The sequence below is a fragment of the Phalacrocorax aristotelis genome, chromosome 2 (genome assembly GCF_949628215.1).
Source record: "Phalacrocorax aristotelis chromosome 2, bGulAri2.1, whole genome shotgun sequence".
Lineage (NCBI taxonomy): Eukaryota > Metazoa > Chordata > Aves > Suliformes > Phalacrocoracidae > Phalacrocorax > Phalacrocorax aristotelis.
This window is the reverse complement of record NC_134277.1, coordinates 112,114,972-112,130,839: the sequence shown is the minus strand read 5'-3', so window position 1 is coordinate 112,130,839 and position 15,868 is coordinate 112,114,972. Positions and strand designations below refer to the sequence as shown.

At 42.0% G+C, this 15,868-nt stretch overlaps 1 protein-coding gene across 4 annotated transcripts in view; it reads left to right on the top strand.

Moving 5' to 3' along the window:
- MTCL1 (microtubule crosslinking factor 1) overlaps positions 1–15,868 on the top strand; it is a 111,070-nt gene that overhangs the window by 11,844 nt on the left and 83,358 nt on the right. For all 4 annotated transcript variants that reach the window (XM_075084700.1, XM_075084699.1, XM_075084702.1 and 1 more), the window contains exons 2-3: positions 1,262–1,486; positions 2,969–3,127. In XM_075084700.1, the coding sequence (XP_074940801.1) occupies positions 1,262–1,486; positions 2,969–3,127 (384 nt within the window). The remainder of the gene's footprint in view (positions 1–1,261; positions 1,487–2,968; positions 3,128–15,868) is intronic.

Sequence of the window (15,868 nt, the reverse complement as noted above, 5' to 3'; positions counted from 1 at the left end):
GGAGAACTATGTAGAGCCCTGGGAGGGCTGTACTGGTGGAGCGAAGCCTCGCTGCTGAGCCCAAAGTGGTCATTTTGGAAATAACAAGCCTTGTGCTTACCCAAAATTTGACTTATGCTGGCTCAAATAACTGAAGTTGAAACGTAGCTGGATAAATACTGGAGTTTTTATACGTGGATGGGATTTTGGTAGGAGTAACACTATAATTCTAACATAACTAGCGAGCCTAAAGAAGTTCAACACATCTTCCTTTGGTCAGGACTGTGCTCAGAGGCAAGATCTGTCCCTCATTTGTTACTAAAGCTCCAGTGGATTAATTAATAATTCATTTCAAATATTGTCCTTCTAGCTCTTGATTTTTTTTTTTTCCCCAACTTTGTTCAAAGTTAGTAGAGTCATAGCTTTCCTCTCATGCAGTGGTTTAGTGGCTTGTACCCATGTGCTTGGAAGACGTTTATAAGAGTTTTAGCTCTGGAGCTTCAGTCATGCACAGATTAAACAAATGGGAATGATAGAGTTTATCCTGTTCAGCTGTAAATCTTTAAATCTGACTTTAGAGAGCATGTGCTGCTCATGGTATAAATGTGGAATTGGGACAGTTCATGATGCCCAGAAAAGAACGACCAGGTTATTCCCACGGGCACAGGTTTTATTTTGTCCCTGTGGTCCTGTTATTGAAATGTGTGTGCACTCAACAGAAACCCACTTTCTCCTGCACCAAACCCATCCGTTACTGAGCATGTGCACGGTGCTAGGCTCAGATGGGACAACATTTTCATATGGGGCAGTTTGGTATTTGGCGTAAAGATTCATTAAAGTTTTCAAGGGACAATTTCATTTTTAGGAAGTGCTGATTGTTAAAATGGCTCATTGCACAGAGATGCTGAGGTACTTAGTTAAGTAGGTTTGCTGTAGTCTAAATAAAGCAAGGAATCAGTACAGGTAGTAGCAAAGTATTATGCACTTTTTGTTTTAATTGGAGATGGTAAAATGAAGGTGTTACCAGTTTCAGGAGACAGATAAGCATCTGGTCTGTTTTTAATTATTAAAGCAATTGTAAGAAATATAACACGTATTCATTAATTTAGTTCAGCATAATTAGTCAATGTTGGGGTAAAACTTCTGTTCCTATGACTTCTGGAGTTGCATGTTGCAATCTGTATCATTTCATTAATATGGTATCCTAGTGAGCATGTTTCCTATTTTGGTCCCACGGGTGAGATTTAGAGGTATGATGGAGCACTGTTCTGACTTCTCACAGGATGAGCTGGATGAACTTCGGGCTGAAATGGAAGAAATGCGTGACAGCTATTTAGAGGAAGATGTTTACCAGCTGCAGGAACTCCGGCGAGAGCTGGACCGGGCAAACAAGAATTGCCGCATTCTGCAATATCGTCTCAGGAAAGCAGAACAGAAAAGCTTGAAAGTTGCACAAACAGGCCATGTGGATGGAGAGCTCATTAGGAGCCTGGAGCAAGATTTAAAGGTGGGTGAGAGATTCTTATTCACAGCGAAAGGGAGCAGACCAGGATTTGGCTCCCTGCGATGGAAGGGAGGCTGACACATGAAACAGGCAGTAGTTCTCCAAATGTCAGGACCAATTTCCTTCTTTTGCGGTGGAGAACAAATATGCAGCTTATCATCATAAAAAGATGTGTTAGTGAGTGAAAAAACATGTGCTTAGATTCAAAATGAAAGAAACGCAGTCAAGTTACATTTGTGCCTTTGAAAGATTTAAAGAGCTTTATTTTACTGGTTTTACTGAAAACCTTAGCTTTGCAAAACTGTGTAAACAAAACCTGATACGCTTTTCCCAATTCATGCCGTTTCCTTCCATTTCTCTTCTTGCTTATGCCAAATAACTGAAAAAAACCTAGTCAAAGTTTCATTTCTTACTGCCTAATGAGTTACTCATTAGGGAACAGACTGTTATAATATTTTAGTGAGGCAGATAGAGAAACAAAATGCTACTCCCACAAAAACACAAATTCCTGTAAAAATTGCGTTCATACCGAAACAGTTTTTTTCATTATCCTTATCTAGCTTTTTTCCTCTGCCTTAATATTGCTATCTTGTAGCTGTTTTGAAAACATCTTCTGTAGAGAGGGACTGCTTACCACTGGAATTATTAAGAATTTTGTACTTAAAAAATGCAAAACATAAAACTTTCTGAAACTGGAATGATTGGTTCCCAGCAGCGACATGGTTCCCAGAGTGGCATATCAAGTCATCAAACTTTTCAAAATGTCAGACCTAATTTTCTCTTTTATAATAGAAAATAAATTATAACCTTATAATAATTGAAATGATACATTACTCAGTAAAAATCAGGTACATAGATTTGGGTGAAGGAGATATTGAGGTTTTTTAGTTTGTTCGCTTTGGTTTTGCTGACTTCTTGTAATTCAGTAATTCATCATTTTGCATGACGAATCACCTTTCCAAATGCTTTTGGAGTAAATATTTATTCTTGTTAGGCTGGACGCAGAAAACCTAAGCTAGCATATATTTCTGTGCTTTCGTATCACCCTTGCCTAGTTGTGATTGCTACTAGAGCAGCAATTTTGCGTGGATGAGACTGCTGCATGGATGTGGCTTTGATCGATGACCTGTCAACTTTGCAGCACAATTCCTCGTCTTTTGTTTTATTGACGTGATATGCTGGGACTTTGATATGCAGGTTTGGTATCTGCTTGTTTCCTCCTGCTGTTCATGGCATTGCCTTAGCATAATGTGGAGAGGGAGCTGGAGATGGGTAATCAAATATATTTTCATCTTGGATTTCTTTATTAAAAATGAATATTCATTTTGGTACTTGGAAGGCTTGGAGTCTTTCATCAACAGTCTCACAATTAAATTAAAAATCGCTCAACTGTCTAGGGTTGTAATATGCTTCCTACTGTAGGAGACATGCGGTAGCTGTTGCTCCTCGTGGATCCCCATCACGTGTTTGTGCTCTTCTGACCAGGTAGCCAAAGATGTTTCTGTCAGACTGCACCATGAGCTGGAGAGCGTGGAGGAGAAACGTGTCAAAGCAGAAGATGAGAATGAAATCCTTCGGCAGCAAATTATTGAAGTGGAAGTATCCAAGCAGACACTGCAAAATGAGCTGGACAAGTTAAAAGAGGTAAGTAACAGTCAGGCAAGCCATGCAGAGTGGTGTTGCTGGGTTAGATGGGAAATTGGACATGCAAGCATCTTAGACTAACTGTTACATGAAATGCCTACTGATGTATGCTTGTACAATTGCCCCAAAGGTCTCCTCGCCTTTGCTGTATGTCCCAAATGTTTTGGTAATTTAGAAACAATAGAGAGGTAGAAGAGTGATGCTGGGGCTTTTGTCCAGGGCTTCTCACAGGGTTTCTGTTCCATTTTAAACTGGCTTCTCAAAGTCTCTCTTCCTACTGGAGCAAAACTATCTTTGATTTGACTCCAGCTAGCTCTGACTCTCCTTTACACAGACTGGGACTTGCACCTATTTGAGAGTCAAATGAGGTGTGTATGACTCGTCTCTGAGAGAATACTTCAGGTACACAAGCCGCCGCTTTGGCTGGTGCTCTTCAGTGGTGACAGTGGGAGCCACCAGCATGAGCTAGGCAGCAGGAATGTGATCTGTAATGTATAAATAACATTGCACTTGAGGCACAGAAATGCTGTCTGTTGAGAAAAGGGATCATTTCAATTGGAGCTGACACACAGTCATACTGGGTGAAGTGATGATCCTTGGAAGCAGGTGAGCTGAGGAGCCGGGAAGCCAAATACTAAGCAGGGCTCTTTGCTGGAGCCCACATCCCAGTCTGTAGCAGTATTTCTGCTCTCTTAACAGTACAGCAGACTGGCAGCTCACAGCCTGTGCTCTGTTTTAAACCAGATTGAGATAGAGCATTTAAACATAATGAGGTAAGACATTTATCCTCTGATCCCTGGTCAGATTTAGAGAGCTGGTGCAATTATGTGTTATTTTAATCTTTCAAACAATGCTTGCGAGTCAACTGGCACAAAGCCTGACTCAGTTTTATAAGGACAACCCCCATTTAATTTCTCTGTGTGTTTGGGTTATGGGGATTCCAGTGTTTTGGAGCATTTTGTACCTAACAGGACAGATCATCAACCAGTGTAATTATCAGTGTTGCTTAGATTACTTAGGAGCCTGACACAAAAAATGAAGTCTGCATGACGTTTTAGCTATTCTTCTTTCTCAATGTTATATGTGAATGCTGTGCTTAATGGACATGATACCATATTACAGGGTCTGCAGTCTATATTCCATACAAAAATACTGTGTCATCCACAGTACCGAATGTATTGCTTGTTGTTGATGAACACACAGGTCCACTAGATACTGCTTGATGGTTCTTGGGATTAAACAGTTTGAGAAACTAAATTGTGGGTGAGCAGTGGGAAAGAACTAGTCCAGCAGTGCTGGAGCCTCAAGCTAGCTCTAACCAGGCTGAATTTACTCTGCTTCTTAGATTGCTGCAGCCTAGCAGGGCAGGGAAGCCCAATTAAGTCAACTGTCTCTCTGCTGCATTGCAAGGTGAAGTGAATGTACCATGACTTTGGAAGCAGACTTTGGCCCATTAATGGCAGGTAGATAATGAGATATTTTCATACTGATCTGGAGGCACAGCAGGGCATAAGATGTAGCATAATATGTAGTAGTAGTAGAGATAGTCTGGTTTTTCATGTCATGAGTGGTGGTTTCTCTGGGAGTCAGAATTTCACAAGGTCACAGTAGGTGAGAATATGGAGGTTTGGGTCCTTGGCAGGTCACACAAGGACAGATGAGCCAAATGTTGGAGAAACAGAGTGATATGTGTGCCAGCTAAATATGTGTTTCAATGTTATTGACGTTGCTGAAAAATTAAAAGAAAAACATTCTTGCCTCAAGATCTGTTCAAGTAACTACCAGAAGCAATGCCTCCATAGGAACATTTAATGTGTACAAATCTCTAAAAGAATGTATTATAGACATGCAGTAGGAAAACTAGTGCTTTATATACCAGGAGAAAAGTCACCCAAAGGCCATGTAGCTTCTTCCCAATCATCCCTGACTATGCATCTTGTCTATCTAAAGGCTGACACTTAGAAGGAGCATCTTTCCTATGCAGTCCTGGAGCATTGCCCAAGACCCAGTTAGACAGTATTTGCTCTCTGATATAGCTCGCTGTCACCATATGCTCATTTTCTGTAATATCCTTCACTATTCTCATACCTTTTCCTCTATCACCCTCTGATCAACAGAAAGGTTTTCTCATATCTGCATTCATGTTTATTGCTTAATTTAGTGCTAACCTCAGCTTTGCCCTGCCACACAATTCCCTCGGGTCCCGTTTCTCACTGCAGTGGATGGCATATATGTTGATTAACTTTAATGTATTTTTCATGCTGAAATGTCTTTAGGAATTGTACACGTGTCTCAAAGCACTCTTTCTTTAAAGCCACCTTCATTTTTTATCATAATCTTTTGAAGAATTCCTAACATTTACGATGTTTAGTGCTGTTATGGATTCTTTTGCCCCAGTTCCTGTTTTGATCTCCTGTGATACTTTCAACAGGATTTTTTTTTTGGTGTGAAATACACACAGCCTTGCTCTGCCTACATAAAATTCTTATTTCCTTCAAAAAAACCTTGCAGTTTTAACTGTGAAATTGATTTTTGCCTCCTCCTGTCCATGTAATTTCAAGTTGTTTTATTAAGTAGATATGAGATAGGCTTTCCTCTTTTGTCACTAAATAACATTTCTTAGCGTGTCTCAGCTTTGCAAATAATAGAAGCAAAGTTACAACAAAGAGGAAGGGTGACAAGAATTCACCTGCCATGTCCTTCACAATGCTCTCTTACCGCTGTGTCCGTAGTTAATGGACTTCCCTCACCAGTCCCAGATGCATCTGGATTCCTATTTCATGACATGCTTTCAGAAGCTTTTGCATAACCTGTCAAAACCACATCTAGTCTCTTGTTTTGTTCTGGTATCTGCCAGGTACTCCCCATCATCAAAATATTCTCTTTTTCACTGATAGTTTCAATAAGGAGCTCTCAGATCATCAGTGAGTCACTGATCAGAGGTTTTTAGGATAATGCCACCTCTTCCCCTGTTTTCGTCGATTTCCATAAGCATACTCCATCCCTCCAGCCTTTTGCAGCATTTTGTATTAGAAGTATTTTGAGCTAAGATCTGGATCGGTAAGGATTTTTTACCAATACTTGTGGATTTTATTGACTTCTGATGTCTTCCGCTTAGGCACCGTTCTTCTCTGAAGGTTTTCATCAGCACCCTGGCATTCACTTTGCTTCCATCATGCTACTCTACTTCTTTTTTTTTTCAGTCCTCTTAGCCAAAAGATAAGACAGTGCTTTCCTTTCACATAATGCTTCCTAATTTTTTTTCAGATTTTGTTTATCGCTGTGTAGGCTCATCACTCTGCTACTCCTGCCTGAAATACTTCCACTGAGTCTTTTGAAGCTACTTCTTTCATTGGGTAATGATGTTTTTTCTCTAAATATTTTTTTACTTTACTGAGTGTACCAAGGTTTTCTTCTCCAGTCTTCTCTAACCGCTGCAGCGCTGTGGTTCATTGAGGTTTTTTCCACGATTACATTCACCTACTTTTTTCAGTTTCCCTTTTTCAACTCTTCCCCTTTTTTTTTTTTTTTTTTCTGTGAACTTTTCAACTGGTTTTGGCCCTCCCTCTGATGCCTTTTTTGTGGCATTCTCTGTAAGAGCTTCAGAATTTTCCTACTGCTGTGAACACTTCTTTGTAGCATATCCTTGCAAAACTGGGATGTCTCTAAGAACTGTCCCTTCAAGGAATTTTCTAGGATTTTCTGTGACTTACAAAAGCTGCTTCTTCCTTATAACTTTAGAAGCAAAGGCAGCATACCCTCACAGATTCAATAAGTACACATAGCACTGCCAAGGCTTCCTTGCTTTTTTCTCTTGTTGCCTAGGTTATTAACATTGCCGTTTGAGTCAATAGGCTGCCAGGAGATTAAAAAATTACTTCATCGCTAACAGATTACCTCAGCAACATCCCTGCAACTGTCATTTCCCCCTTCCTAATATCCCAGTTCAACTCATGAGAAATACTGATGTATATTAAGAATTTAACTTGGTCAACCAGCAAGCATTCAGAAAACTCTTTCCAAAGTTTCCATTCTTTGCACCAGTACAAACCCCTTACCAATTTGCTCCTGACCCTCTACAAACCAGGTCTTTTCTCAAAGGCTTGACAACAGCAAGTCGATTTTCTCTGAGATCTGAACATCTTCCACTCAACTTCTAACCCATCCCAAACATCATTTCCTTGGAGCCACCAGGGCATCTTTAGGGAACGCCTTTCTTATATTTTCTCAGCAAAGATGTTTCACAACTAGATGATCTATCTTTAATGTAAGTTTGAACAACTATGAAATCATGCTTGGCAAGCATTAGGTGCCTTTATGTACAGCGATCATTAATCCCCCTGCAAGTAATACCTCTCAGAGTAATCCTCTCTCTAAAAACTCCATACCTGGGAAAGAGTAAACCATTTTTGCTACTTCTTGTAGAAATGCGCTGAGATGGCACAGGACCTGCTCCTGTTCCCCATGGGGAGAATGAGTCAGTCGCTTGTCTGCAGCTGCTAAACGTGCATTTTCTCGTGTTCTTTGTCTGGGTTTGGTGCTGTGAGCCAGGGAAGAGAAAGGAGCACGGCTGCGGCAGCGCTGACACTGCTGGGGAAGGGTAGCCCTGCTGGACCGGACAAAGAGAGGGGAGGATTAGGGACGGGGGTAGCAGCTGCCGAAAGATTTGATGTGAATACTATGAAATGGTTAAGCAAGAAATGAATGAGAATTGTGTAATTGGGAAGAAAGGGGCATCTATTTCTTGTGGGACGGCTGTACCGAGCAGGTGACAGTCTCTCTTTATCGCTGCTGAAAGCAGAAGGACCAGAGGGGGAGCAACCGGAGGTGCTGCTTTCTCTCTTGCAAGGACCTCTGGTGTAGCAGCGACCTCCCCCATGACACCGAGGTTTTCGTGGCCAGCTGCTAACTTCAGGTGAAATAATTTCTGCTTAGACCCCTCCAAGCTGTTGGGACTGTTAGGGTCACAAGTGCTGTTCTCCAAGCACGTTCACTCAGAAAATCACTTCCAGTTGATGGAGGATCCTGGCTGCAGCTTGCATTCACTGGTATTTTTGCAAAGGCAGGCAGAGGCAAAATGGGAAGGCAAGGAATGCTGTTTTCATTCATTTCCACATGAGAGGAAAGAAGTGCAAGTCCACTGGACATTAGCAATGCCTCCAACACACCTCTCTAGGACACAGGCTGAGATGAAAACTAAATGGGCTTTCCCAGGTTACCTATGGGCTTTTTGGGGCAGTGGCTTCTCTCAGGGCTCTTTCATCCAAGGTTTACTTGCTAATGGGGATGCTGTCATGCCTGAGCTTACCCTCTCCCCTTCCCCTGCAGCACCTGAATTTTGAGGCACACAAGAACTGCTGCTTTTAACGGTCAAAGTAATTTTTCTGTTAAAAAAACTGTTCCTTTTAAGAGTGAAAAGCTGCATTCAGATGCTTATAAAAGTGACGGAAATATACAAGATGAGTATATACAACATACAAGATGAGTATATATTTACAGTACATATATACATTACAGGTATGTTATTTACAGACAAATTTTGCTCCAAAGTGCATGTGCACTACTCTGCTTAGCATCACTGAAGGTAGAGAGCATTTTGCTCATAGAAGAATTTAGCTCTATAAACATAATATAGCAAAATGAAATCTGGAGGCTACTTCTTAGAGCTCAGCATGACAGTCTGATTTTCATTGTCTTGAACCTTTTAAGTAGGGCATAATACATGCAGCATGTGTGTAAAGCATGATTATTCCAATCTGAAATCACTTTTCCCTCTTGTCTCTCATATAAATACATGGAGTAAAATAATATTCAAATGGTAAAGAAACTATTCTTGGTGAAAACACACTCATTTGTAGAAAATATTGCCCATGTTTTCATCAACTAGGACTTTATACATGTTTATTCAGGTAGCATGTAATGTTCTTCAGTCATTTCTCAAATGAAATTTACTCACAGGGGCTATACTTTGAAAAATCTTTGATTTTTGTAATATATTACTTTTCTTAGTTATCAGTGACTTTAAATGATGGGAATCTTCTGAAAAAACAGGGCAAAGAGAAGATTTGTAAGCTATAAATTCAAATGACATTAAAAAGGCTAAGCAAGATCACCATGTTTACTCAGTAACCCAGCTTAGAAGTTACTGCCTGTGACAGTTGTAAGTAATGAAGTCTTGTGCAATAATCACAACTAAAACCATTAACTGCATGGAAGTTTTACCTCAGCACCATTTTGTCTCCAGTATCTTTTTTTCACTGTGTAAATAATGCATTGTTACCTAAACCACAGTGAATGATTTATACTCATTACGCATTTCAGGATAGCGAAATGGTCTGCTCAGTGTTGGTACCAACAAACAGGGTGGAGGGAAGGCATGGGACTGGATCTAGCTCAACTCAAAATGTACAGCCATTAAGAAGCAAACTCAGTAACAAAATTCTTTTTTTTTTCCAAGGAATTATATTATACATCTTCTAATGCACGGTCAGTATTTCTTTTTAGAGGTTTTAGAAATAGATTTAAACAAAAAAAAAAAGCCCCCGAAATTTTCGAAATGTTTTGTGCCAGTCTCTTATGTTTATAAATGCTCCCCCAACAGTGTCTGCATCTGAATTTATGATTTATCAAAGAAATTGCCACCAAGTTCTAGCTAGTCTTTATTTTCTAGGTATTTGCTGTTCGTCCACGCTTGCCAGCAATCATCTGGCACTGCTTCCAAATCCTATTAGGATGTTTGAAGTGAGGGGGTTTGAGAGAAAGTAACAGTGACTCTGCTGAACAGATCCAGAGTTTTATATCATGCACAACCCCCTGCTCTTCTGTCACTCTGCCTGAGCAGAGCCTCTCATCCCAGATGTGGGCTTCCTCTAACTCACTCCCTCAATGGCCTCGCTCCCAAATACTTTGGCGGACCTCAACTGGCTTTTGCATATGGAGAAATTATGTTTAAGTGATGGCATTTACAGGAACAATGACCTACCATAGCTGCATAACTGTCCAGGTGCTTGTTAGTTATAAGGAAACCTTCTTTGTATAATAACTGAAATTCCTCTATGCTCCGTTTGTTGTGTGTTTTTCTTACTATGTAGCAGAAGTCTTTCAGTAACTAAGAGACTGCTACTCTTTCAATAACAGAGACTGGCATGGAGATAACCTCCACAAAGCTCAAATTGTGTATTGGTCTTCCCCATCCTTCACTCAGTTACCAAAAATAATCCTGCTGTCTCTCACATGGGCTTCAGCAGTGACAGTGCAAACAAACTGTAGCCTCTGTGAAATCCATATAAAACTTCCATGGGAAAAATACGGGTTTATTTTTCATTTCATCCCTTAATCTTTCCACAGCATAATTAAAGGTTTTCTTCAGCCAGGCCTTGTAAAAAATTGATAGCAAAACCTTCAAGTGTTGTTTGGGGGGTGGGGGGAGGGAAATTAGGGCATGCTTTCCGTATTCTAAACCACATTTCAATTGGGGCATAAGTCCTCGTTGAAAATAGTACCCGTTGCTTTCCTTGCCAAGGTATGGGCAAGACTTTGCTCCACAGCAAGGAAATTTTTGCAGCATGCTGCTGTTCTTGAGCAGAAGCTGGGAGTTAAAGCTTGAATATCCACAGTCAAGTGTACACTGAAGTTAATTAGGAATATCCCTCATCTTTCTGCTCTGCAGTGAAATTCAGATCAGCTACTGTTTTGTGACTCTTCTGTCATACCGTGGTTGGGGTGGAGATGGGTACCCAGGGCATCATGGTTTCAGAGATGCCTCACACCCTGCCTTCCCTGCTTTCCTCCCAGGGCTCAGAGGACCAAGCACATATCCTACATGAATCTGCCTTTGAGCGTATCAGGGAGCTCCAGCTGAAGAATAAAGGGCATATAAACGTGTAGAAAAGCACCCTTCCTTTGGTGCTCGGTGCAAGCTGGCATCACCAGCAAACTTGGTGCTGCCACTCCTGCAAGGCACAGCTTTCCTGCGGTGCTTTGGCTGGCTCATTGTAAGCAGGCACCAACTGTTTTCATCTCACATCACCAGTAATTTCATCCCAGCATCTGGAACTCTGGGTAGCGGGACGGAAAAGAGGAAGAGACAGTCTGTCAGGGTGAGAAAAGGAGCTTCGTGAGATGTGTAGTTTCTGACCAAATTTTCCAGATTGCCTGTGGGTTTTGTTGTGGCGATGCTGCATCTAGGAATAAGTGTTGCATCAGAGTATTGGCAGCCACAGGGGCGGCACTGTCCGGGAATGCTTAGGCAGGTGAAAAAAAGTCAGAGCTATTGATTTTTGTCCTTCTTTGAAAGGGTTAATTGATTATTTCTCTTCTCAAATTAATTATTTACATTTGCTTCTCTAGCTCTATTTTTAAATGGAGAATGTAACTTATTGCACAGATAACATGAATTATTAACATCACACTACTCAAGCTGTCAGAGGATGAATGAGGGGGAAAGATCTGACCATCTTGCTGAGTTTTACATTGCCACAAGCTATGACACTGGGCTTTCCCCCTTCTCTACACCTGGCACTGTGCTGGTAAGCCTAGATGCACTGCCCAAAGCCTTGCTGGCTGTCAAGCAACCCAGCTTGGTGGTGTGTCACGTGTCACCTGGATCCGTCAAGAAGTTCTTCATTCCCCTGGAACGGAAAAATGGAGTTGGTCGGTGCAAGTAGGTTAGGAAAACAGTTTAAGAGGCAAAGAGGTGGAATTGAGCCACTGTGAGTCTTCAAGTGACCTCTAATCCACACTTTTTGCTGCTTTCTGTAAATAACCTGTTTCTGTTGTGCCACAGATAAGGATACTTTCACCCATCTCACTCTTTTCACAAACCCAATTCATGCCGAAGTGGTAGCATGTGCAGTACTTCTGCCCCTTTCTCCTCCCTATAGGAGTGATCCCCCCCACCCTGCAGATCCCCATGGGTTTTTCTGGCAATTATGTCACCAGAGAGCTTGCTGCAGGGCTGTCATGTGTTTTTCACCCCATTCCTACACTCAACCTGCTGAGAAATGCCTGGGAAGGAGACAGTTTCTGTTCTGTGGGAGGACACATGGCAAAGCCTTCACTTGATTTGGGTTTGGGTTTGTGCCTTGATGTGAGAAAGTCTGAAGTTTCTTTTAGTACCTGTAACAGTGGTTCATTCAATCTAGGAAAATTATGCTATCTGTCCTTAATGGGTACATTACCTCTGATTTCTGTGTTTCCTTTTCTTTTTACTGTATATTTTGTTGCAAGATGAAAGCTTGAGCCCAAATGAATACAAGCATTGCAAGATATTCTTACCCGAATATGAAAATTGTAGGTCTTGCTCCAGTGATAGTAGCTGGAGCTGCGGAGGGTAAACTGTGTTGATATTTAGGGACATCAACATAATGTCTATGTGGGCAGAAGGAGCACAATGATCCATCTGAGATTGCCAGATGTATGTATTGGTCTATTTAGGGCCTCTTTCTCAGGGATCGCTCCAAAATAGTTACAGTCCAATCTCTTCAACATGCTCTTGCTGCAGTCAGCTGTGCCAAGAGAAACTGGGTCTTGTGCAGAGATTGGTGAAGGCAGCTCTCCTCACCATCGCTGTGTGGAGAGCTCAGGATAAATTCCCATCCCTGAGTTCAGTGGTGCCAAAATGGCAGATTTTGAACCGATGAAGGAGGGAATAAAGTAATTAAATTACATGATAACAGTTCTAAGGCAGATTTAAATCTGAAAGCCTTTAAGTTGCTTTTCTTTTTAATGTTTTTCATCATATTTTTGGTAGAAAAATATATTATATAATTGAGGATTGTTTGTTCATCTCCCCTTTCATTTTTCAAGAGTCTGGTCCTTTGTAGAATCATAGAATAGTTTGGGTTGGGAGGGACCTTTAAAGGTCATCTAGTTTAACCCCCTTGCAGTGAGCGGGGACATCTTCAACTAGATCAGGTTGCTCAGAGCCCCGTCCAACCTGACCTTGAATGTGTCCAGGGATGGGGCATCTACCACCTCTCTGGGCAACCTGTGCCAGTGTTTCACCACCCTCACTGTAAAAAATTTCCTCCTTATGTCCAATCAAAATGTACCTTCTCTTTGTTTAAAACCATTACCCCCTGTCCTATTGCAACAGGCCCTATAAAAAGTCTGTCCCCATCTTTCTTATAAGCCCCCTTTAAGTACCAAAAGGCCACAATAAGGTCTCCCTGGAGCCTTCTCTTCTCTAGGCTGAGCAACCCCAGCTCAGCCTTTCCTCACAGGATAGGTGTTCCATCCCTCGGATCATTTTTGTGGTCCTCCTCTGGACCCAGTTCAACAAATGCATGTCTTTCCTGAGAACCCCAGAGCTGGATGCAGCACTCCAGGTGGGGTCTCACCAGAGTGGAGTAGAGGGGCAGAATCACCCCCCTCAACCTGCTGGCCATGCTTCTATTCATACAGCCCAGGATACAGTTGACTTTCTGGGCTGAAAGTGCACATGTCCAGCTTTTCATCCACCAGTACCCCCAAGTCCTTTCCCACAGTGCTGCTTTCAATCCCTTCATCCCCCAGCCTGTATTGATACTGGGGGTTGCCCTGACCCAGGTGCAGGACCTTGCGCTTGGCCTTGTTGAACCTCATGAGATTCACATGGGTGCACTTCTCGAGCTTGTGCAGGTCCCTCTGGATGGCATCCCGTCCCTCAGGCATGTGAACCGCACCACTCAGCTTGGTATCACCTGCAAGCTTGCTGAGGGTGCACTCGATCTCGCTGTCTATGTCATTGATGAAGATATTAAACAGCACTGGTCCCAGTACGGACCCCTGAGGGACACTGCTCATCACCAGTCTCCATCTCGACATTGAGCCATTGACTACTACCCTCTGGATGCAACAATCCAACCAATTCTTCATCCACCAAACAATCCACCCATCAAATCCTTATCTCTCCAACTTAGAGAGAAGGATGTTGTGGAGGACCATGTCAAAGGCCTTACAGAAGTCTAGACAGATGACACCATAGCTCTTCCTTTGTCCACTGATGCAGTCACTCCATCACAGAAGGCCATTAGGTTCATCAGGCAGGACTTGCCGCTGGTGAAGCCATGTCTCGAATCACCTCCCTGTCTTCCATGTGCCTCAGCATAGCTTCTAGGAGGATCTGTTCCATGATCTTCCCAGGCACAGAGGTGAGGCTGACAGGTTGGTAGTTCCCAGGGTCCTCCTTTCTGAGGGATTCCTTCTGGTTTTCCAGTGCCATGCTCATGTCCCTTTTATGATGACTTTATTAATTTGTTGATTATTCCCAAACCAGAAAATGTAGTGCACTTTACCACCAGTATCACAAACTGTGGGCAATTATAGAGGACCATTATGCACCAAATTACAGAAGGATAGCTCTTAAGTTCTCCACTGTTGTGGTCAGCTGTCAGGGTATGTGACTATAGTTTCTGGATTACCTTCAAAAGGGAAAGGAAAAAGAAATTAAAGTTGGTTTCCTAACAAAAGAAGAGTTGGAATGTATCAGCTTTCCTCTCTCCCCTTCTACTGGTCCCTCCTTGGTGGAATTCTCGCAGCTTTTTCCTTACTTCTCTTCTTCACCATAGGCTTTTCCTCTGCCTAGTGCAAATGTAGATGCGAAGTCAAACCCACAATTCTCCAATATATGCAAGCCAGCCCTTGAGGTCAGGGCAGGACTTCAGGCATACCTCGGGACAGCAGTCTCTACTGCTGGGAGTTGAGCTATGCTGTTTGAAAAGTTACTTTACAGCTGCTGCCACAAGTTTTTGCTCCCCTAGGTCAGGGTTTCAGGCAAGCACAAAAATCTTTAAACAGGAAGCTTTTTCTGTGCTATTTCTGGTTCCACCTGCTCTCAATTTCCCTGGAAATACTGCAAGAACATTCCCTTATTGGGATAATTTGTCACTTCCGTTCTGGTCCTGACTGTGATAATGAAAAACAATATGTCAATGAATATTAAAGTCAGGGTGGTTTTGATCCTACAGTGTTGATTTCACTCTTGGATAAAGTTTTGCATCTGTTCAGTTTTGTTTGAGTCAATAGTCCATCGGTCCACACAGTTGTAGAGGAGACAGTAATTCAGACAGCACAAATTCAGACATATCCCTTGCTTCTCTTGGCCACAACTGTTGTAAGAATAACCATATGTAACAACTTGTGTATTCTTTGGGGGGGAAATGTAGAAAATAAAAGGAGTTCCTGCAGTTCTGCACAGAAGGATAAGGCATCGGCTCCTTGAGCTGCCTTCCTTTCAAAGTGGTTTTGTGCTATCGGGTTGTTGGAAGAAACAGGTACAATGCATGAACTGCTGTCCTTCTGAGTTGGTATGAATAAGCACTGTGGAGAACTTCAGCGTTGTTGTTTCTTTGCCACAAGATGATAGGGAGAAAGTTTGGCAGTAATTTTCTTAGTCAAAGGGAAGGAAGAGGAGCCTCGTGGGGATGACTCTTGCAAGCATGGGCATTTCACCCATGCTTTGTGTCTTCATGGATGCCAGAGTAATAGAAAGGCTGTGGATGTGATATCCCACAAGTAACCATAAGTGATACTCCACAAGCATCCACAACGTAATGCTCCACAAGAAACACAATACTTCTTCAAAGAAGCTGGTATTAACAAAAAGATCTCTGTACCATTACTACATGATTTTTCATAGTGAACAGAAAGCAAGAGAGAGGGAAAAAGAAGGCCTTTCCATACATTATCTTCAGCTTCCTAAACCATCCAGCATGTAATTCTCAGCCTATAAAGACTGACAGTGTTTTCCAGGATTCACTA